This window comes from Phytophthora ramorum, assembly GCF_020800215.1.
Source record: "Phytophthora ramorum isolate Pr-102 chromosome Unknown Phyram_PR-102_s0003, whole genome shotgun sequence".
Taxonomy (NCBI): Eukaryota; Oomycota; class Peronosporomycetes; order Peronosporales; family Peronosporaceae; genus Phytophthora; species Phytophthora ramorum.
The window spans coordinates 1,568,994-1,591,084 of record NW_027150649.1 but is presented as its reverse complement, the minus strand read 5'-3'; the positions used below and the strand labels follow the sequence as shown (position 1 = coordinate 1,591,084).

General features: G+C 51.2%; 2 protein-coding genes across 2 annotated transcripts; both read left to right on the top strand.

Annotated features, from left to right (window-relative positions):
* Nucleotides 1-17,759: 17,759 nt before the first annotated feature.
* Nucleotides 17,760-18,699, top strand: KRP23_3682 (uncharacterized protein; the record flags this gene model as incomplete). Its single annotated transcript, XM_067888564.1, has 2 exons — nucleotides 17,760-18,597; nucleotides 18,677-18,699. 2 exons carry the CDS (start codon nucleotides 17,760-17,762, stop codon nucleotides 18,697-18,699), a joined length of 861 nt encoding a protein of 286 aa, XP_067747795.1.
* A 1,768-nt stretch (nucleotides 18,700-20,467) lies between these two features.
* Nucleotides 20,468-21,044, top strand: KRP23_3681 (uncharacterized protein; the record flags this gene model as incomplete). The annotated part of the gene is made up of 2 exons (XM_067888563.1): nucleotides 20,468-20,968; nucleotides 21,033-21,044. 2 exons carry the CDS (start codon nucleotides 20,468-20,470, stop codon nucleotides 21,042-21,044), a joined length of 513 nt encoding a protein of 170 aa, XP_067747794.1.
* Between the last annotated feature and the right edge of the window lie 1,047 nt (nucleotides 21,045-22,091).

Below are 22,091 nucleotides of genomic sequence, written 5' to 3'. Positions count from 1 at the left end.
AACAGCAGCGGCCAAGATGATCGGCGGAAGATCATTATACCACCCAAATTCACCGGGGGTGGGGGAGCTTTATAGATGTATCAGCGCTTTGTGGAGGTTATTGTGACGTGCTTCCGTCACATTGTTGCCACCGCGTGTGCGCGATGGCCAATCGACACTCTCCGCTACTTTAGTGGACACGGCGCTAACGGCATGAGAACGCCTTGATAACAACGAATCCCAGAGTTACTTTTCCCTTGTTTCCTGCTCTACAGTGTACGTCGGTAACGGGTTCGTATTAGCCCGTTACAGTTATGGCTATCGTCAAAGAGACAGGGCTCCAAGCGTGTTTATCACAATGACGGGTAACCCAAACTGGCCGGAAATCAAGGAGAATCTTTAGCTATTACAGCGCGTGTGTTCATACACAAGCTAAAGGCCCTCATCAACGATCTTGGTGAAGCCATTTTTAGCCTTCAAGCAGCCTGGACACATGTGGTGAAGTACCAGAGATGAGGTCTCTCTCACACGCACGTTCTTCTCATTTTGAGAGACCGGAAGATAAGTCCGTAAGCCCAGAAGGTGGTCTATGTGGAGCTTCCTGATAAAGAGAAGTATCCAGAGCCCTACGAGACGGTGATGTCGAGTATGTTACACGGCCCATGTGGTCGACAGAAGTCTGAGAGCCCGTGCATGAGAAACGGAAAATGCTCTATCATTGCTGCAGATAAATATTCTACGTACAGGCGCAGACGCCGTCCTGATGGAATGCTTTGCCACAAAGGCAAATTTTGGGACAGGGTGGTCATTGACCATTAACCAGTGGGTCGTATCGTCCAATACCACTCGCAGAAGTACAACTGTCAAATCAATACCGAGGTGTGCGTTACTAACAAAGCCGTGACGTATATTTACAAATACGTCTACAAACACGAGTGTAAGGCGCATCGACGATATGGTGGTTGAGCGTCTCACAGGGGTTACAAAAGAGTATCTCTCAATCGATTCTCTCGAGGGATTTGCGGACCCGAACATGTTTGAGCAGGCGTTTTTGAACTTGCTCAACTTCTCCGGTATTCCACATCACAGGATTGTTTTGAAAATTGGTACGCCAATCATTATGTTTTGCAACCTCAATAGTGATGCATGACTGTACAACGAGACTCGGCTACGTGGGGTGTCACTACGAGAGCGAAGCTTCGAAGCATGTGTAATCTCCGGACCTTCTAAGGGGTCGAACGTTTTCATCCCCAGAATCATTTTTTACACTGAGGACGATGGCAAAGAGTTCCCGTTCCAGATGTAGCGGAAGCAGTTCCCCGATGCCCCAGCCTTCGTGATGACGACCAACTAGGCCCATGTGGAGTCGACCCACCACATTGGGCTATACCTGGAAACACTCGTGTAGGCACATGGGCAACTGTATTTGGCGATGTCCAGAGTGACTTCGAAGAAGGCTGTCAAGATTGCTGTTGACCCAGAGGTCATACCGTCAAAATTCCAACGGATCTGACCGCAGTCTAACTTGGACCGGTACTGGACGGGTACACGGGAGAGTTGGTGGTAGTGAACCTCACCAATAATCCCCCCGCCCCCTCACCTAGCAGAAATCAACGGCAGGCACGACCGAGAACACGGAACTCGAGAGGATGGCGGGGCACTGACGTGCCTGTCTGTCGGTGAAGGCGGTTTATGCGGACACGGCCGCGTAGCTTGGAGAGTGACAGGCGCGCTGGTGGTCGCTGCAGGGTGCTCACAACCTGCAGGACGTGAAACGAGTTTTCGAAGGCTCATGAACCCCAAGATGACAATCACTTTTCAAGGGAACGCGATGTCAATGTGGTTCAAGGTATGTGCATTGTTGATAATAAAAATGGTGCTTTTTAATTAATTGGTTTTGTAGGAATGTCTGAAAATTCGTTCCGTACAAGTGTGTTTTTGTGTGCGTCGGCTACTGGCGTTAAATTGCCCCCATGCATCGTTTTTGCTGGAGCAAAGGGATGCAAAGTCGAAGCCGAAATACACCAAAATATATTGCACAAAGAGGAGAAGGTCGTACTGGCAGTGCAGTAGAATGCATATTGCAACGAACCCATCATGTTAGAATGGATCAAGGAGGTAAGAAAGGCTTTCGTAATGATGTTGCTGGTTTTATTAATGACATTTTCTCATAAGGTAGGTCTGGATGCCATCGGTTTCTTATTGTCGCACGCGAGTGCTTGACAGCTTGAAAATGCACAAAATGGGCACAGTGCGTGCTCATCTTGAGGACGCAATGACCGACGTGGAGTTCATCTCTCCCGGTGCTACGATGCTTGACCAACCAATGGACGTCGCTATTATGGTAGGTTTTAAGCCTGAGTGCCGCGAGCTATATGCTTAGCACCATTGCGTTCATGGTGACAGTGTACCCCCTCTAGAACGACGTAGCCTAGTTGCATCGATCGTATCGCAGACATGGGACAACATATCAGACATAACGATTCCCAGAGATTTCGTGAAGGCTGGTTTAGTTCCCATCGGGTCGCGTACCCCTGATGGTTACTTTTCCATTCCCCCCCACCCCAACTTGCTGCTAGGGATAAATGCAAGAAATAATGTTTTATTTTCACCACTTGGTTGTAGGATGGAGGTTGATCGGACGAGGGGGTGTCATTTTATATTATTGGTTGGATTTTAGTTTTTACACCCACTGCTGCACGATTTCCGTGGTTGCAGGACATGCATAGAATCCGGCGTGAAGGGATCGTCAGAATCTTTGAAAACAGATATGGCTTGCTGGATGGCAGCCTTTACACGCTTAAAGCGAAGGAATCTCATACCGCCTGGAATAGCGATAAGTAATAGTTAGTTTAATTGAAAATCAAGGCATTGATTGTCACCTTGTAGTATTCTCACCAGAATACACGTACAACTATGCCTTCGCTGATTGCTCAACGTCGGAACCACGACCGTACAGGAACCACATCACGGCCACTAGCACCGCATCTAGGTAGTCAGAGTTTATGGAAGCGTAGCCGAAATAATCGTTCTAGATCCATGTTCGTGCACAGAGGGGCTGGTTTCGTGGTGCTCTGCTCCAGTCACTACGCATTGGCTTTGCTGCGGATACAGATCCGCTAGCCAGTTTTTAACATTACCGAAGTAGGAGAGAACAGTGTTCTTTGACATTGCTTTCCTACCTTTTTCACTAAAACCACCCATACTTGTCAAGAATAACAAACATGATTTTACTTGTGTTGTCCTTAATAATGCGGTCTTGGGATTCCACGAGCGTCACCTCCTTCTTCACGAGGAAATTCTCGAAGTACTTGATAGCCGTAGCCCGCTACGCTGGCTATTATTATTTGTACCAGCGAAGCGACCGACCGACATGGCTTCAAACATCTTGAACCCGGAGTGGGTTGGAAACCTACAAATATATACTTTATATGTAAATCACTTGAGTTTTGTAAGTCATACTCAATATCACGTAACGATTCCAATCAGATATTTGTGTAATAGTCAGATTGGCGGTGTACAGTTTTAGAATTCCTACTATTGAACAAAATTATAGATATGACTGTGTGCATTGGGCATAAATGCTAGCATGCTCAAATGCTCTATTTCTATTGGCGAACATGCACCATACAAAGATTAGGGTTTTGATCAAAATGGCAACGATATGCTATTATTACCATACCAAAATATATCCGACCTCCGACCTTTCCGACCATGTATAAAAAATAGTATGCAATACAAAAGTTGAGTGACCCTGTAAAAATATTCGTAAAAAGGTAAATACGTGTTTTGAAATTGATGGCACTGAGCCCACGTGCCCTGCACACATTCGTCGACGCGTGTCAGTGCCCGAGTGATCATGCTGGAGGGTGAATTGAGGGAGGTGTGCCGAGCATCGGTGGACTGAAGAGGGTTGTCGCTGCCACGAAAAACTGTGGTTGGTTAATGCTCCCTCGGGCACTCCAACGAGTATACCCTACCTGAGTTGTACTAACCCCACCTTAGTAGCTCAGTGATAGAGCCCCCGAAAGGGATGGTCGTTGGGTCCGATTCCCACCTAAGGCAATTCTAATGTTCGACAGCATATTGGCCGGTGCAAGTCAGCGAGTGCGAGTGTAAGCCTATGTGTGGAAGTATGCGTCGATGTGTGACAGTATATGTGTTGCGTTGTGGAGCAGTGTGTGTGTGCATATGTGTGAATGTGACAGTGTATGAATTAACGTGTATTATGCAATTTGAAGTGCTGGCGTATTTATGCACTAATCTGTTTCAATATTTCTGCGTGTAACCAGGGGCAGGGTCTTGGATGGCAGGTGTCTGGAGAAGCTGCGCCCAATATTGATGTTGAGTGTTCCAGCACGATGAAGTATGCGCAGGTACTTGATGACGGCTCCGGAGCCATGGGAGTGGATGTTGTGCTCACCAAGAAACGCGAGAACAGACTCCTCCGCGCGAGCTCCGAGCGACAGTACCTGATCGCGATAGTTTGGTGCAGTTGGATCAAGCACAAAGCTGTCCTCCAAGAAAAGCTTCATGTACGCAACAAGTTGCTTGGCGTCGGACTTCTGCTGCTTCGAGATCGGTGTGACGAAGTCGGTGAAACTTTCTCGCCCAAGAGTATAGCGGTAGCCTAGACTTAGTCCTGAAACTTAAGCCTGGGAGGTGTAAACCCTGAACGCAGTTCCTTGAAACCGTGATTCAGAGTGGCGTGGCACCTTGTGTAATCCCTATCGGCGTCGATTGCTTCGGGGGAATTCCGGTTATATCACCACAGTGAGTTGTCAAATACAAATAGGCCTTGAAAATGCTGAGCGTAACGTCCACTTCCTGAACGCACTTCTCCAATGTCTGGAACCGGTATCGAGAACTCGGAACAAACACCACTTTCAGATACCCAATACAAATACAGAATTATATACAACACACAGCCGTTACTCATTCTTATAGACCCTTGAACGGTGGGTCTGAACGCCAGTCAATTAAGGCTGATTCCAGGATACTGGTCAATCCTGAAGCCTTTTCTTCACACGCGCACCACCCTCAGATGAGGGAAATAATACACACCAATACAATCCTATCTCAAACGCAGTCTATCAAATATTCCTGGGGATGACTGCTACTATCACCCAAGAAGGTCTTGTTAATATGAAATGAAAACCCCGCCCTTACCGTACGCGCAGCGGGTCCAACTAATAAAAGGAATGCAAGGATCACGTCCAATACTTACGTGAATGATCTCCTCGCAACTGGGCTTGAATCTTGTAGAGAGCCCCGCACCGAACTGCCCTTAACTGAACGGCGGACCCGTGTCCTGCTTGTCGGAAGCTCACTTACTTTGAGCGACTTGCGTAGTAGGGGTTAAACGAACTCTGATTATTATCTTTGCTAGCTGATCGCTAGCTTCTTCGTAAAGGGTATCTGTCTGTCTTCGTTCTTCTATGTTCTTCTGTGTTCATCATAGCGATCTCCATAGCGATCTTCTGACTTTGACTTGGCTAGAGTATACTGGCTGACACTTCGTGGGTTCACTTTCCATCTTCAAGGAGTCAAATCCACGCATTGGGTTCTGGGTTGTCTGAACGTGGGTTCTTCAAACCTACTTTCAAGTTACTTGACCTTGGACATCATTTTCAGGTTCCAATCTCCTTGAACGTAGATACTTCAAACTCACGCTCAGGGTTCTTCAACTTGGACATTTAACTGAAACCAGTGTGTACGACCTCATAGTACAGGATAGTCTTGAGCACGTATAATACATGCGTTCAGACATCCGCGTTCAGACATCTGTTCAGACATCTGCGTTCAGACATCTAATGTGATCAAGGTCTCATGACAAAAGTCATCCTTCATTGTGAGGGTCCACACGGCATTTCTTCAACGGGCTTTTTGTTTGTCTGGCTTCTGGTGACATAAGGTGCACTCCGGGTACACGGATATTCACACGCTCAGGCTTTAGGCAAGGCGGGACACCATATGTAATACATTCACATAGGCATTATCAACTCCATTGGGTTAACCCGCTTGAGAACGGGGTTGATTCAGACATAGATCCAGTTTCAGGGTGTTTGGAGCCGAATCTGACCTTCCAAGTCTGGGGGGGCCATCTTAAAGCCTGACCGCATCCGCTCCGCGGAACACAGCTGAATTCCACATTCAACATGCGCAATGCGCATAACCAGTACTCAAAAATTTCAGTAGCCAATCAAATATCAGCATATATCCACGTCACTAGTCACCCATTGATTCCAATCGAGAAAGTGCACTCAGTCTCGCGTCATCGGTGCCCGCCACATCCGTGGTTCATGAGCGTACCACGCGTACCAGGTCGCGCGAAGGTGAGTCACTGCTGATCCGCGCTGTTTCTTCTTGACGTTACTGATGTCGCTTGTGTCGGTGTCTGGCTTGTGTCGTTTGCGTGTAGCATGGCTAGGATCGTTGTTTAGCTTAGCCTCGAGGGCATCCATGCGAGCGTCTTGCCGCTTGACGTGCTGGATAAAATGATTAATGACAGCCGCTTGGTGGTCGATGATCTTCTGTTCTGCGCTTGGCTCCATCAGCTGCTTGGATACCACGGTCTGCTGTTGCTGGTGTGTGCTTTGTGACTTGGTGTCTTCACAGGTTAGCTCTGGACTTGCAAGATGCGAAGACCACGCCAGTAACTCAGAGAGCGAGCAGCCGGTGTCAGCTACACAGCCTTCAATGCGCTTGACAGCAGGTGCTTCAGCGGTCAAGTCTTTCAACAGCGGATAGTGCCGAAGTACACTCGAGGTAAGCACATCCGGAACTGCTTGATTCACGTTGTGGCGTGTGGTTTCGAGGTGGTGACAGGTCGTGAACAGACGGCGCTGGAAGCTAGAGATCATCGCCCTAGTTTGTGTGTCGAACATTGTCAAGTTTTGGAGCGACACCTTTACATCAGCGCTATGTACACTGAGTATCTTGCTAACCTTGTGATCTTCCTTGCTGGTGTTGATGATGTAGTTGAATCCCTTGTTTGTTGTGCTCATATTCCAGGCACCTCTGTCGAAAATCCAGCGCGCAGTGAGCTCCCCGCTCCCATTGGCATGCTGTGCACCTCCGCGTCTGAAGGAATGAGACGTCAGCGCAACCTTGACTCCTGCGGCTGCAGCAATTCGGTTCAGCACCCGGTTCACGTGGGAGTAGATGGTGGGCGTCGTCTCCGCCCCAGCAGTCGATGGTGCATCAAGACCTGTGGTGTCTGTAGGATGATTGAGGATCTCGAGCAGCGGGACATCTGGGGAAAGCGAGATCGCGGGTTGGCCAGGCAGCTCCGCCATGTTGTCGATGACGTCGGGAGATGGAGCGGTCTGCATCATCAGGGCCAATGCTATCGCGAGCATTGGGCACGTCGTGAAGTCCGTTCCGGGGAAGAGCGACAAGCCCTGCTCTTCGGATGTCTTCATGCGAATGAAGCGCACGAAGAGCACGTTGCCAGCGTCGATGGAGACATTGGGTTTGCGGAGGAGCGCGAGATCTGAAGCTCGCCCGAACAGGTGCCACAGCAGACACAGCAGCGCAGCATCGTGGTAGTCACTAGAGCAGCTAGCATGAACATACAAGTACGCCAGCATTCGGTTCAAGTCAGCCTTTGTACATGGTGGTGCCTTGCTAGTGAAGCCATCACCGTCACGTTTCATACAAAAATTGTCTAGAGTCTTCCCCATTTTGAGCAACCGTGCTTCCAGTGCAGCTCGGTGCTGTGGAAACTGATCCAACAGCCAAAATTTAGCTTGCCGATAGTACTGCATCGAAATGTTCCGTGATAGTGGCTTGCCTTTCTTACCCTCTATGAATGCAAGATGCATACCAAACTTGTCCATTACGGACACAAAGCACTTCCCACTCTCGTCACGCTCAATACACACACGTACATACTCCTCTGTTACACCCTCAGACTTCAAAAATCTCATGAATGCTGGCACAGCAGTTGCCTTGGTACGCTTCGTGTTTCCAGGGGCTAGCTCCTCCAAACCCATCCTGCAGGTCGGAGCGATGGCAAATATGCGAGTGATATGCTTTTGACTTGCCTTTTAAGAGACGATACACATATTTGATGACTGTTTCCGACCGAATACGTCGGAACGGCTGGCCTACAGGACTTGCCTTATACGTATCATGCTATTGGCCAAAATACGGGATCTAATGTACAATGATTGGTTTAAATTGTCCACCTTGGCTCCCATTGGCCTTTATGCTCAATACAAACTCAAAGTAATGTCGGATAGATTGTCATATTTAACCATAGACGACGAAGGGAGAGTACACACCAACCATACCGTGACGGTGCCGACATCGGCCGACAGCTGCCGGCACTCAATTTATTGGTCGAAATTGTCGAATAACACCCAATCAGATAGTAGCAGATTTATGTATTAGAACACAGAAAAGTAAGCCTATACAACAGCACAACAATTACCCATCTGATTGGATGCCCGATCGGATATAGAAGTAAAGGATCCAAATAGAAAAGCAATTAGATGGTGATAATATCAGGGCCTGAAACGCCCTGGTTATCGAGAAAAAGGCGCACAAAAAAACTGTTTTGGTAGAAAAAAAAACTCCTATCCCAACGATGTGCTCACCTGACGGAAAATTGAAAAATGAGCACGTAAACCAAAAGACGGGGTCCACTATTAGAGTGAAAACCGCCCAATCATGGCGATACCGGTACGTCCCCAGTATATCACAGGTAAAGCCACGTGTCCACAACTTATGCTTTTACCTATCACTGAGTTTTTACAATTGAGTGGACGCGCAGACCTTCCTGCTCGCCATTACGCAATTTGTTTGCCCACACCCACGAAGCTCTGATGGTTGAGCCCAGCCAATAGGCTGGAGGAGCTGGTTCGATTCCTGCCGTGGGTATTTCTGCGATGATACCTTTGTTGCTGTGGAGGCACTGAAAGCTCAGCTTAAACTTACTGTAGTGCAGTGTTCACACTTGCCGTTAAGAATGTTGTACAAGTGATCAGATGTTAACGCATGTAATAAAGGTTGAATTTACCAATGATCTTGTTTTATTAACAGCTTAAGGGTCAGCGGAGTGGTTAAACCTATTGTCTTCTTCAGCTTCGTCCTCGATATACGTTTTACGTACCACAGCGCGACGTTTACGGTTGAAGACAGCGATGAGCTCGTTTGAGATGTTCTCCCGCGGTTCCAAGGTTGGCTCCCAGTCCACCAAATAGTACGCCTTCCTTCCAATGACTACACGCTGAAGAAGGCGCTTCACATCGTAAACGCCATTGATCTGAGCGTGTGCTCCATCTGATGGCCCGGTGAGCCATTCGTTAATGTCATCAATCTCAACTAGTCCGCGCTTCTTGATGTCGTACTTATCCTTGCATTTGTCTCGTAAGCTTATGAAGATTACGCGTAGCGCTTCAGGAATACGCTCTTTCGAGCCAACCGTCTGCATCAGAGAGTTGCGTAGCATTCGAATGGACACGTCCATTATACGGAGCCTGGAGGCTTTGGCGAACGTAATACACAGATTCTTGAATTCCTTGTGCGTTACGATGGCGTTTATAGTGGACATTCTTCACTTGGTCACTTCAGATCTTGGAGGCGAAAATCAAAGTGACAAACAAGGAGTGGATGAGAGTGCATCTAATCTGTATTTACTGGAGTTAAGTGGTCAGCTACAAAACTGACTGTAACCGAATAAATGTATTAATCATAGCTACCCAGCTCAATTCATATAGTGCCCACTTCCGTGTAAACAACCCCTGAGTGCTGGGTCCGTAATGCTGTTCAGAGCAACACGAGCGCGGTACGCGTCTACAAGAGGGTCGAGTTTACTCTCTCGGTAGAGCTTGCGCAGTTGCTTGAGCACAGACGATCCGTGCTTGCTTTCGACTCCATCCTCTTTGAAAAACTTGTACATCCCAGCTTCAGCTTCCATCCCGGTGCGTATAACTTGATCGCAGTAGCCAGGTGCCACCGTGTCCAACTCAAATCCATTTGGTAAGAAGAGCTTCATGAAGTTGATGGTTTATTTGTACGCCGACTTCTTCTGCCGATCCGAGCACGCGTCCCACATTCGTGGAGTTTTTGCGCACCACTCAAACCAAATTGCCGCAGGTCCCTTGGGAAGAGCCTTGCTCCCACACGATCTTGGCGCAGGAGGTGTATCGGTACAAGCTCCTTGTTGCGTCACCACTGAACCTGAAGAACTTATGGCTGCTTGCCCCTGACCCACGTCGTCCTGACGCTCCAGTTGGCCTACCCGCTCGGTTAAGGCCTGGTTCATAGCTATCAGCTCCCCGATAATACAATTTTGGTGATTGATCAGCTTTTCTTCTCTTGTAAACGCCTTCCCGTCGCCTTGATCCTCCTCTAGATCCTTTTGTGTGACCTTGCCTTGTAGTTCAGAGCTCCACGCTAAAATTTGCGCTTTCAATATCCCCAACGTCATCAGATATTCACGCATCCTTGAAGCATACGGGCACATCGGGTAGCGCTCCAATACCTCTGGAAAATGCTGGGTCGCGGAAACAGTGAGGACTTCAGCAACGCGAGCATTCAACTTTTTCTCGAAATCTTGGGTGGCGACACTGGTCTGGAATAGAAGATTTCCCAATTACAGTGCTTGCTGGTGGCTGGCGGAATCAAACCAGGAGAGCATAGGGACCGGCGGTTTCTTGCTGGAATCCCAGCCACTAAGAAAACGCGCTATTTTCTGGTCTTCACTGGTAGTGTTGAAAACGTAAGCGAAAGCATTGTTATTAGCCGTCATGTTCCACGAGCCACGATCGAAAATCCACTGAGCACTTAGTAAAGGGTCACTGTTCGCGTGTTGAACTCCACCTCGTCGGAACGAGTGAGATGTCAAGTTTGCAGTTGACTTCGCTTTTGCTTGAGCGGCTGAGGCAGTCTTGACCACGCGGTTCATGGAGGTGTGGATCTTCATGTCGTCTTCAGGTTGCTTTTGCTTCTTCTTAGGCGGCTCGCTTGGTTCATCGAAGTTCTCACATGCAACGAGAGCTTCGGCTAGGGGAATCTCCACGGGGTTGGTCATATTCTCGTAGCTGCTTGCGGCAAGATGCGGAAGATCAAGCAACTGAGCACATGGGGTACCAGTGCCATCGCAATAGCATGAAGGGGGCACGTGATGAAGTTGTCCTTGTCAGGGAAGAGGGAGATGCCTTGTTCTTCAGCCGTCTTTATGCGAATGAAGCGAACGAATACAGTGACATCTGCACTAACCGATAGGTATTCCTTCACCACAAATCCGAGATCCGACGCGCGGCCAAATTCGTACCAGTAACGCAGCATCTTGGTAGTCCTTGGAGCTGGCGGCATCGTAGTAGGTTCCGTCCATAAGAATCCGTAGATCTTCCTTCGTGCACGCCGGTGCCTTCTTGACCGTACGTCCCTCCGCTCGCTTCAGGCAGTGCCGCTCGAGCGTCTACCCCATCTTGAGCAGCTTCTTCTCGATGGTACGGGTAATTGTCGAGCAGCAAGTTCTTCACATGGCGGAAGTAACTCATGACGGAGTTCTTAGCCAGCGACTTCCCCACCATCCCTCAACGAAGGCCAAGTGAACACCGAAGCGGTCCATGAGCTTCACAAACACAACCCCATTAGCGTCACCGACGAGAGAGGCAGCTGTAACGGGGTACACCGACGTGTACCCATGTTACATAAAGAGTGACGGGATGTCTCTCTTTTGTGCCCATGGTACGTGGTACCGGTTGGCGGTGAGCCAACCATTGGGCACTTGTTTAGCTTTTACTATAGTTGACTTAGAGTTTGTAAGGATCAAGCTTGACTCACCTATAAAATATATTCAGTACCGTCTAAGTCGTAGTCGGTTCCCTTAGACCGGGAACCGTGAACTTGTTGTTCACCGAGAGCTTACGCTCTCTAGCACTTCCTCTGTGCAAGGTGCCCCGTCACACTTGGTAGCACTTGTAGTCAATCCACGCCTACGCGGGTAGGATTGAACTACCTGAATCCTCTGTGGTCTCAAAGCCTGAGCCACTATGGAACGAAGTGAGTTTCCTCACTTGAACGACTCGCAGTTCGAGTCCGTTCGAAAGATGGGAGGCATCTTTGGGAGGGATGTCCTCCGTGGTTTGGCGTCGGTGACGCCAGCCGAGCAAGTCGAACGCGTGAACGCGTTCGACACGTATGAGCGTGAGCTCATTGCTCACGTGCAGGGAAACCTGCAGGCCTCTGTGGCCGAGCCGAAGCCGGTCCAGCCGAAGCCTTTGCGGCTGGCTGTGCCTGCGTTCGAAGGGAAGGAAGGTGAAAACCTTCACTTCTGGATCCGAGAAGTTGAGATCGCCATGAGGGCGGGTCTCATCTCGGATCAGGGACTTCGCGTTGCGTTCGCGTTGTCCAACCTAAGCGGTCGTGCCAAGAATTGGGCGTACACGCTGGAGACGACGTCTCCTGGATGCTTTGCATCCTGGGAACAGTTGTGCGAGCGGCTTCGCGCTGCGTTTCTCCCGGCGAACGATGCGTTCCGCCAGCGCTCACGCTTCCTCGCCTGTAAGCAAGGGAAGCGCGAGCTATACGAGTACGTACAAGAGATGCGCACGTTGGCATCATCTTTGGTGGGGAACCCTCTGCCCGAAGACGTCAAGACGACAGTCTTCATGGACGGCCTGAAGGACGGTCCCGCACGCACGCAGTTATTCCGCGTGCATGCATCCACTATGGAGGAGGCGATTAAGATCGCCCTCCAGGAGGAGTACAGCCATAAGCAGGCTGGTACTCCGGTTGTTGCGCAACTTGTCGTTGCGAACAACGAGTCAGAGCCTATGAAGTTGAGCTCTGCTGAGCTTGGCTCGGTCCACTGCTATAAATGCGGCGGACTAGGACACTACTAACGTGTGTGTCCTTCGACTGGGGTGGGGAAGAACCCATCCCTCAAACCCCGAGGACCTAACGGTCGCTGGCGCAAGCCGCGGCCAGGTGGCCGAGGGAACTCCGGCCACCAGTAATGGCGGATTCCCCAGAGGGGGGAGAGTTGAGTCTCTGTGACGGGTGTACGGGTGGCGCACACCATGGAGGCTTAGCCTACGAGAGACATTATGCCTCGAATCGGTGATGGCAACGCTGGGTTGCCGTTAGTACACGTGAGTATACGGGGATGTTAATATCCCTAGGAATTTTTAGTTCCAGGGGCGTCGAATGCTTTCGTACGCCGCCGGAGCGATTGCCAACTCTCTGTGAGAGAGCATCGGCAATGGTCTGCATAGACCTTGCTGTCAGGTTCGCATACCTGAACAGCTGCGACCCGTACGTGGTCGTGGACAAGAACGGCGTCCGCATGGGTGCGCCGTGCCATGGACGCACGCACCCTGAAGCAATTGGTGCCGGAAAGCCATCTAGGCTAACCGGCACCCAGCTTCTGGCAGAGCATTGGTGAGTCATGACCCCACCTCTGCCAGAACACACGGTATTCGAAAGGATTACCAGGACGTAATGGCGTCCACTGACGTACGGAAGCCGTCGGAGTAGTTGCAGCGGAAGCTGCAACAGGTGTTGAGACACCGTCCACTGCGGGCAATGGACCGCCACAGGCAATGCCGGTGGACAGGACTAATAGTCCAGCGAGGGGAGCTGCAACGCCAGCAGCACCCACCGCTCCTGATCGTGGCGCCATACAGGCCTCGACTGTATCAGCGCCAGGGGATGTCAGCTCCCCAGTAGAACAAGTCCACGTGAGGCCAAGACGGTCGAGACCGTGGCCAGGGCTGAGGTTGCCGAGAGCACCTCCTGTGTGGGTAACAATGTTCCACACGGAGTCGATGAGATTCCCGACTCTGCCCTTGAGTCACCACCGGCCGTGGGTAACGAAGAACCACGCCGGGGTAGGCATTGACGACGTCGTCGCCGCCGTAAGCCGAGTCTGTTGAAACAGACTGGAGTCGCCACGAGCGACTCGGAGTAATCAACGCTCCTCAGGCACGGCCGGCCGAAGACGCTATCAGATCTTCGACGGCGAGACCTGTCAGGTCAAGGCGGCGGTCATAAGTTTGACCGCCTTGCCGGAGGTGTCAGAGTTTCTGAACCTCCAGAGAATGTCGCTGCACGACTTCCAGGCCAGCATGAAGGCTGGGGAGATAGCACTCCTACCTCTCCTGAAGAGTTGAACTCTTCTTCTGTTCTGGACAGGAACGTCCTGGAAGAGTTCTGTTGACATAGTTACGCATAACTACGTCAACAGGTCGCAAGACCATGTCCATCGCGGGTAACCCTCGCGGACCGCCAAAGGCTTAGCCGATGGACAGGGCGTCTTGCCCGGAATGTGTGGCTGCGCTATACCACAGCGGCCATCGCCGAGAAGTCGTCGCGCCGTACGGGCTTCGACTTCAGTAGTCCCGAGTGGCACTACCGGACCGGTGATTTAAGTCCACGGCCGAGATCGTGGCCAGCTGGAGGTTGCTATAAGCACCTCCTGTGTGGGTAACCAAGTTCCACACGGAGTCGATAAGACTCCTGGCACCGCCACCAAGACGTGGGTAACTTAGTTCCACGTCCTGATGACCGCCGACGACACCATCGCCGCCGAAAGTCGGGACTGCGCACGTACCAGACCGGAGTCGCAATGAACGACTCGGAGCTATGCTCCTTAGACACACGGTCGGCTCGATGGTGCAGCCGGTTATCAGCTGCTACCAAGGCCGAGGTGTCAGCATTGCTGACCCTTGTATGCCGAAGCGCAAGCTGCGCTTGGGTTCCGAAGAACCCAGTGTTTCAATTCACGGCACGAGTCACATGGTTGACGTCGTGCCTGGCGCAATGTATATCGCCCGGTCGCCCAGACCTTAACTGAAGAGGAAGACGCGGGTTGCGCTTCCTGTGTGGGTAACATAGTTACACACACCAGGTGAGCCCATGGTGGCTTCACCCGACGTGGGTAATATCGTTCCCACGTCAAGTCGCACAGACTCAAACTGTTCCCGGGCTGGATGAATTCCAGCCGCGGTCGACTCGGTCACCCCGGAGGGGGATCAATCGTAAGAGGGGGAGGGGTTCGGAAATACCTCTCCTCCCAGGTCTCTAGAGAGACTAGCTTCCTCACGGAAGCTGTTGTTGGCATGAGCCAACAACTGTTCAGCATCAGTGCTGCACGCTTGCGGCACTCGAGGCAGCCGTGGTACATTGAACACGCGGCGTACCTCTGGCGTACGGGAGCACAGCCCCGTACGCCGACGCGTTCATATGTGGTGATGAGTGCCGTGCATGCTTGCACGCACTCGGAACATCTCAATGTTCTAGTGGTAGCCGTAGTACACGGCGAACCATTGACGTATGGGCTCACTGGCCCGTACGCCGTCGTGGTCATGAAAAAGACCGAGTGTCGTGCAGGCTTGCACACACTCCGACCGTATCCTGGTCTTGGCGATGCACGAAGCAATCGCCGGCACCAGAGTGAAGGTGGTAGAGAGTGCATGTAACTCTCCACCATGCTTCAAGTACCGATGGGTACCTCGGTGTCGATGTCCGACACCGAAGCGTCTATGGTACGACGACCTAGACGCGGGGTGGAGCTTGCTGCTCTACCTGAAATGCTCTTATTGATGAGCAGGCTGCTAATGGCAGCCGTCGTATCACTACGACGAAGCACGATGCTTAGTGCTTTGGTCAACGAATGACCTGAGCGCGTGTACGGCGCCGATGCTTCACGCGCTCAGCCATGACTAGCGTAACCCATGCGGGTCCGCTATCATGACAGGAGGTGAGCTGCGAGCTCCCTCCACTCTTGGGCTATGTGATGCCCGGGATGGTGTCGACCCACACGGGAGACACAAGACACACGAAGTGTCAGGGAGGGCCCACGGCTCCTTCCAAGTGAACTGCAGGTGGTCAAGGAGAACCACTGCAAGTTTGGATGCAGTAGCATCCCGTGCTGAAGCACTGTGCGCTTGCTAGCACCGCAACGCGAGTTGCTAAGGACGGCGGCTTCGCGGCCGACATCGTCCTCTGTGCAAGGAAGCACCTCGCGGTGTCCGCCACGGACACAAGTCACTGCGTGACTGTCGAGAGGGCGCGCCAGCCGTGCTGTGGCTGCGCCCGGGAATTCCCAATTTGGCAGTTCCAATTCTCTCCCTTCTGATTGGAGAATATGATGTGATTCTCAGATAAGTGGGGGGGGATGTAACGGGGTACACCGACGTGTACCCATGTTACATAAAGAGTGACGGGATGTCTCTCTTTTGTGCCCATGGTACGTGGTACCGGTTGGCGGTGAGCCAACCATTGGGCACTTGTTTAGCTTTTACTATAGTTGACTTAGAGTTTGTAAGGATCAAGCTTGACTCACCTATAAAATATATTCAGTACCGTCTAAGTCGTAGTCGGTTCCCTTAGACCGGGAACCGTGGACTTGTTGTTCACCGAGAGCTTACGCTCTCTAGCACTTCCTCTGTGCAAGGTGCCCCGTCACAGCAGCGATGAAGCCCGTGGAGACGCCTTCTGCCGCAAGAAAGCGCCCAAATGCGTTGATAGCGGTTTGTAGAGCGCGCTGGGAGTTGACTGGCGCAAGGTCTTGGAGGCTCATACTGAGTTGGAGTGTTCTGTCGGCAGGAGCGCGAATATTCGAGAGATATGAAATGAACTAGTGATTCGTATTGGCGGTCAGCATATCCCCCCCCCCGGTGCGTACATTATATGTCGGCACGGCGTCGGCGTCGTGTTACCCTACACCTAGTTACCCTCATTGGTAGACGTTGAGTGTCTCTAGATGCCATTGGTCAATAAGCTGTAACACGTCCACACTGCCTTTACTAAAACAAAGTAAAAATAATATATCGGCACCGTGATGATATTCATCTATATCGTGTACAGAGAGATCTTTTCAAAATTAAGTTCACGCCGAATCAATGTACTCTTTTGGGGTTGAATCGAGGGAGTGGTTGAGTGAGGGAGTGGTTATGAGTGAGTATATGATTGATAGTTACACAGCCCGCCGTAGCGAAGCGGAGACATCACCCACCCCCACCATCAAACCACGCCCAGAGCACTAGTCGCATAGTCCTTTATAGTGACGTGAACACCTTCGCGCATACGGACAGTTGCTAGAAAATCTAGTTAGTATTTGGTGCCATGACCACCTTACACATTACTTGTAACAAGTTAAGAAACGCGGCAGCTAATCCTATCTACGAGCACGCAAAACACACACGTGAAAACCTGCAGACCGCCCGTGAAACCTCGGACACCACGTGGTAAACATTCAATCTATCAATCTTGAGAGGGATCGACAATATTGACACACCGCTTTGAGCTCGTGGTTTACGACGGTGTTTACAAGGAGTAGAGGTTCGACGGTATGCGCTTTTCGTGTGAATCCTTCATCATTGCGATCCCACAGCGCAAGTTCCTCCTCGCCGCATGGTTTTGCTGTTTGAAATAAACAACAAGCGCAACATCCTGCTCACGTGAGCTCCACGACCATGTCAGGATCCGGAGCTGCACCGATGTTCCGCCTGACTCAAGTGAGTTCACCTCACGTTTCGACTGCACGGTTTTCCTGCGAAACCTTGAGCACAGCTCAGTACTCACTCCCCGAATCGCTCTCCGGCGCAACAGATGCAGGTCGCGTTTGAACCAAAGCTGTCCAGCATAGCCAACTCGAGTGTGAGCAAATCCCGAATGGCATGCTCGCGCCACCTGTATGTACACCACTGTTTGAGCCGCTGGGGGCTTCGAATCAAGGTCAGCATCCCTGTGTTAGCATTGCGTCGAGTCGACGATAGAAGTGCTCAGTTTTCGTTTAGCTTTGCCTCAATCTGTCCGTCATGGAGCTCGAGGCTGCCACGATGAAGCAGCACGATATCAAACCTCGTCCGACCGGTCGACCATGGGCAGTGTGGAGACTAGCAGTAGTCGCCACCGTTGCGGCGTTGGTGGCTGTAGCTCAGTTCTCTGACTACACACACCATTTTCACGCGCACGTCGCCAAGCACCGGATTTTGCGTAGTCTGCAGGAGCAACCAGCGCTTCGACTTACCTTTGAGCTCAAGCGCAAGGCCATGAACATCCACGGCGCGACCACCTTCGACGTGGTGGCGACTCCGGCCCCGAAGGCAACCACTGGCGGAAAAAGTATGGTCTACAACGGAATGGCGTCGTTCGAGAAGGACGGACACGCCCACGAGTATTCGCTTGTGGATGGAACGGCCTACTACACGCGACGCCCGAAAGACAACTCGGCGGCGGAGAACGAGTCAGGATGCCTTCCGTCGTACTCGGTTCCGCCTATCGAGAGCGTGTTGAGCGCCATTCACGGTGCCTCCACGGCCACCAACCTGATCAAGCCTGGTGATCTACAGCAGAAATGTCCTGGTGGATCCGTGATGGTGTTCCCATTCGCAGGTGAAGACTTCGTGTTATGCTCGCACTCGTCGTGGTTCAAGGACGACGGGTTTAAAATCCTAGGCTCCGACCTGAACATCGACGTGAAGTATGACCAGACCACGCCTACGATTGTGGCTCCGCACGTGTCGACAGAGGCATTGGCTACGTGCGGAAAGGTTCCGTTTGGCGAGCAGATCACTCCGTCGCTGCCATCGCTCATGGCTCGGTCGTTTTCGGAGTGGGGACACCGTGCCCTGCGCGCGGAGGAAGCTGAATTCAGTCTGTGGAATCTCATCACGGATGATGTTTGCGGCTGCAAGGGCGCTGAGCGATCGTGTGTGTTTATTGCTGGCCTTAGCTCGTACGAAGACCACGGTTTGACCGATGATGACCCCGAAGGCTACTTTGGCGATGAACTCAGCGACCACACACCGTGTTGTTCAAGCAGGAAGTTCATCACGCTAGCCACGAAGGATAATTCCTGGTACGATCTTGTGTTCCAGCAACGCCTCGTTGATCTCCTTATTCAAGCGAGCGGTACAAGTGATCCCGCTACAGGAACGATCAAGGACACGATCATTTTCGGCCACTCCATGGGAAGCCTCACCTTGGCTGGTGCAATTGCAAACGGCAAGGCCATTCTTGACCCGTCGACGTCTTGGGTGGCTGCTAGCACTCCAATGGAAGGCAGCATGGGCTCGAACTACATTCAACAATCGTGCAGTGGGTCACAAGATGGCTTCCTGGCCAGCCTCATCGACTTGTTGGGCAACTGCCCTGCAAACACTGGAGAGTCGTCACTTGTCTACCAGGGCTCGGACCTATCTTCGCAGACGTTGAATGACGCGTATGTTGCTGCGCAAGCCGCGTACACTGCGAACGTGGATGCCGTAATGTGCAGCAAAAGTTTCACTGGCTTGGTGACGCTGAAAGCTGCTATTTACGCGCTTGCGGGTGAAATGCTGCCGCACCATTCTTCGGAGAACGATGGTATCGTGGAGTACGCAAGCTGCGCCATGGGTCTTCCCCTTGACAGCTTCGACACCTCGTATAAAAGTGTGCGCTACGTGACTGAGCTGAACCACGTGGATACGTCGTTCCGGAACGGCGATGGCGTCTTCAGTGACGCGAAGAAACCTTTGAAGTGGTTTGAGTGCCTCCTGTAATTGCTGGGGAGACTCTAGGATAAGAAGCACGTGGTAGTACAGAGTTTTGTTGTATTGATGGCAATGTCGAGTTGGTGGTGGGTGCAGGAGCAAGGTGCAACTGGCCTTGATCCGTTTACCACCATTGTTTTTTTTATTTCCGTTGATCAACCTTCTCGTCTTTTACTAGTTGCTATCGGTACTTGTCCAACTGCTTCATCACGACGAAACCAGCTACTGGTGGGACGGCTACAGAGAAGTTTCTTCTTTGTGGGATGGTTGAATTCGTCATTCTGGATGGCTTTTGTGTAGAACCTTCATTCCGTGTGAAGCTGCCAGAAGTTGCGAGGTTCTCGGATTTGACCTTTCCACAAAAGCCGAAATGCTGCAACGCTATCTTTGATTGGTTGGACGTCAGAGTTTAATGTTTCATTTGCACTGTAGAAACCTCTCAGGGACGTCACTGAGAGCTACCACGGTCTCCTCAGCATTTGTTTCCCTCGCAACCAGCAAATATTGTCCGGGCAATCTCTGACAGGATATTCACAATATGTACTCCAATACTTCTTTTCCTGCATACAGCCCCTTTGTAATCACTATTTTCTAAGTTTACGTTCGCGCTGAGGCATTTTGCCAAGGTACAGCACCAGGAGAAGTTGAGTCTTGCGATGGTAATTACAAGTCCCAAGTACCGCACACGCCATTACCATGAATCCTCACACCCTCTCGAACTGACCGCGTGTCCAACAAGTTGTGGTGGCATCTTTCTTTTCTCCGAAAGTAATGGCCTCGGACGGAACGATGCATCAAAACAATCTCCAGTCAGTCATGCAAACCCATTTTACTGCAAGGCTCCTTCTATGGGACACCATTACATTACCGCTTTGCTCCGAACTCTCAATCGCAGGATGTGCTGCGGTCGAGCGTTCGCTCACCAGAACATCATTTGCCGATTGGCACACGCAAGCTCAAGAGGCATGGTTGCCTCGCGGTATTTCGCCGCCATGGCGACGACGATGTTAGCGCTCGCAGGCTGTACCAATGCGCTGCCATCACTGAAGCTCGGCTTCAATATCAAGCGTCCCAGTCTGGCAGTTCACGGTGCCACAACCTTCGACATCTTTGTCACACCAGTCGTGAGCGGAGACAATGTCGCCTTCAACGGTAAGGCCACCATTGAGCAGGACGGAGCAACCCACAACTTCTACCTCGTCAACAACGTGCCGTACCACGAAGTGATCAACACAACAGTCAAAACCGTCACTTGCCAGACTCCAAATGTCATCCCAAGCGTGTCCAACGTCGTGGAGGCTATCGCATCTGCTTTTGCCGTCTCCAGCGTCAATACCGACCAAGATATTTCCTGCACCAATGGAACGTGGCTCAGCACCACCTTTGCCGGCGAGTCTTATGTGCTCTGTACGGGTACAGGCAGTGGAAGCAACAATTTTGTGGTATACGGAGAGGACATGAGTATCGCGTTCGAGTACCTGTCGGAGTCTCTGGTGATCATGAAGCCGACTAACGCCCCTACCACCTGTGATATTGTCACTGATGGGTCTGTTCCAGCGGCTGCGCTGAACAATATTTACGCCAAGGCTCTTTCCAGTCTGCACCGCAAGCTCACGGAGGAAACTAGCACCGCATACCTTCCTACAATTACATGTACGTGTCAGAGCACTCCGCGCCCGTGCCTCTTTTTTCATGGCATGGATGTGAAGGAAGATGGTGGCATCGTGGATGACTATTCGTTCTTCGGTGATATCAAGAAACACGCGCCATGCTGCTCTTCATTCAGCTTTGCCATTCTCAACACGGTGGACTACGAATGGTATAATAGCACACTGCTGCAGAAGGCCTGCGATGCTGCGATGAACGTGAGCACGGGTAACGTGGACACCGACTCGACAGTGATCAACGACCTCATTATCGTGGCTCATTCCATGGGCAACAATATGCTGGCAAGCGCACTCGCAGACGACAGGTGCTCGATTGGGCGCAATGTGGATTGGGTCGACTTGAGCGGGCCGATGAAGGGCAGCATGGGCTCTGATTTCATTCATGAAATTTGCGATGGTGATGATAACGGGGATCCAGATGTGTGGTCGAAGCTCGGCGGTCTAATCGGCCAGTGCCCTGGTAGCACAACTCGAAGATCCCTGGTGTACGACGGCGGCGACTATTGTGATGATGAAATGTCGGCTCGCTATGCGGCTTCGCGGGCAATGCACGAAAAGTACGTGACTGCTGGTGTCTGTGGCACGACGTTCAATGGCCTTTTATCAAAAGAGTACGCTGGTTTGCTGGCGGGAGGCTTGATAATCCCGCACCATTCGCGCAAGAATGATGGAGTGGTAAGTTTGCTGGCTGTTTTGAATCTTGGCACGCGATGGTTTAAAGTATTAACGCACTTATCACTCGATTGATTGTTTTAGGTGGAATTCCAGAGCTGTATTGGCGGCTTGGACGCTTCGTTGTTTGATACTACGTACAAGAGCACGTGGTATGCCGCAAAATTAAACCACGCCGACACAACATTCCACGACGGGGATGCGCTCTTTAGCAAGGCTCAGAAGCCCCTAAAGTGGTTTGAGTGCTTGCTGTAAGAAGTATCCAAGTATCAACATC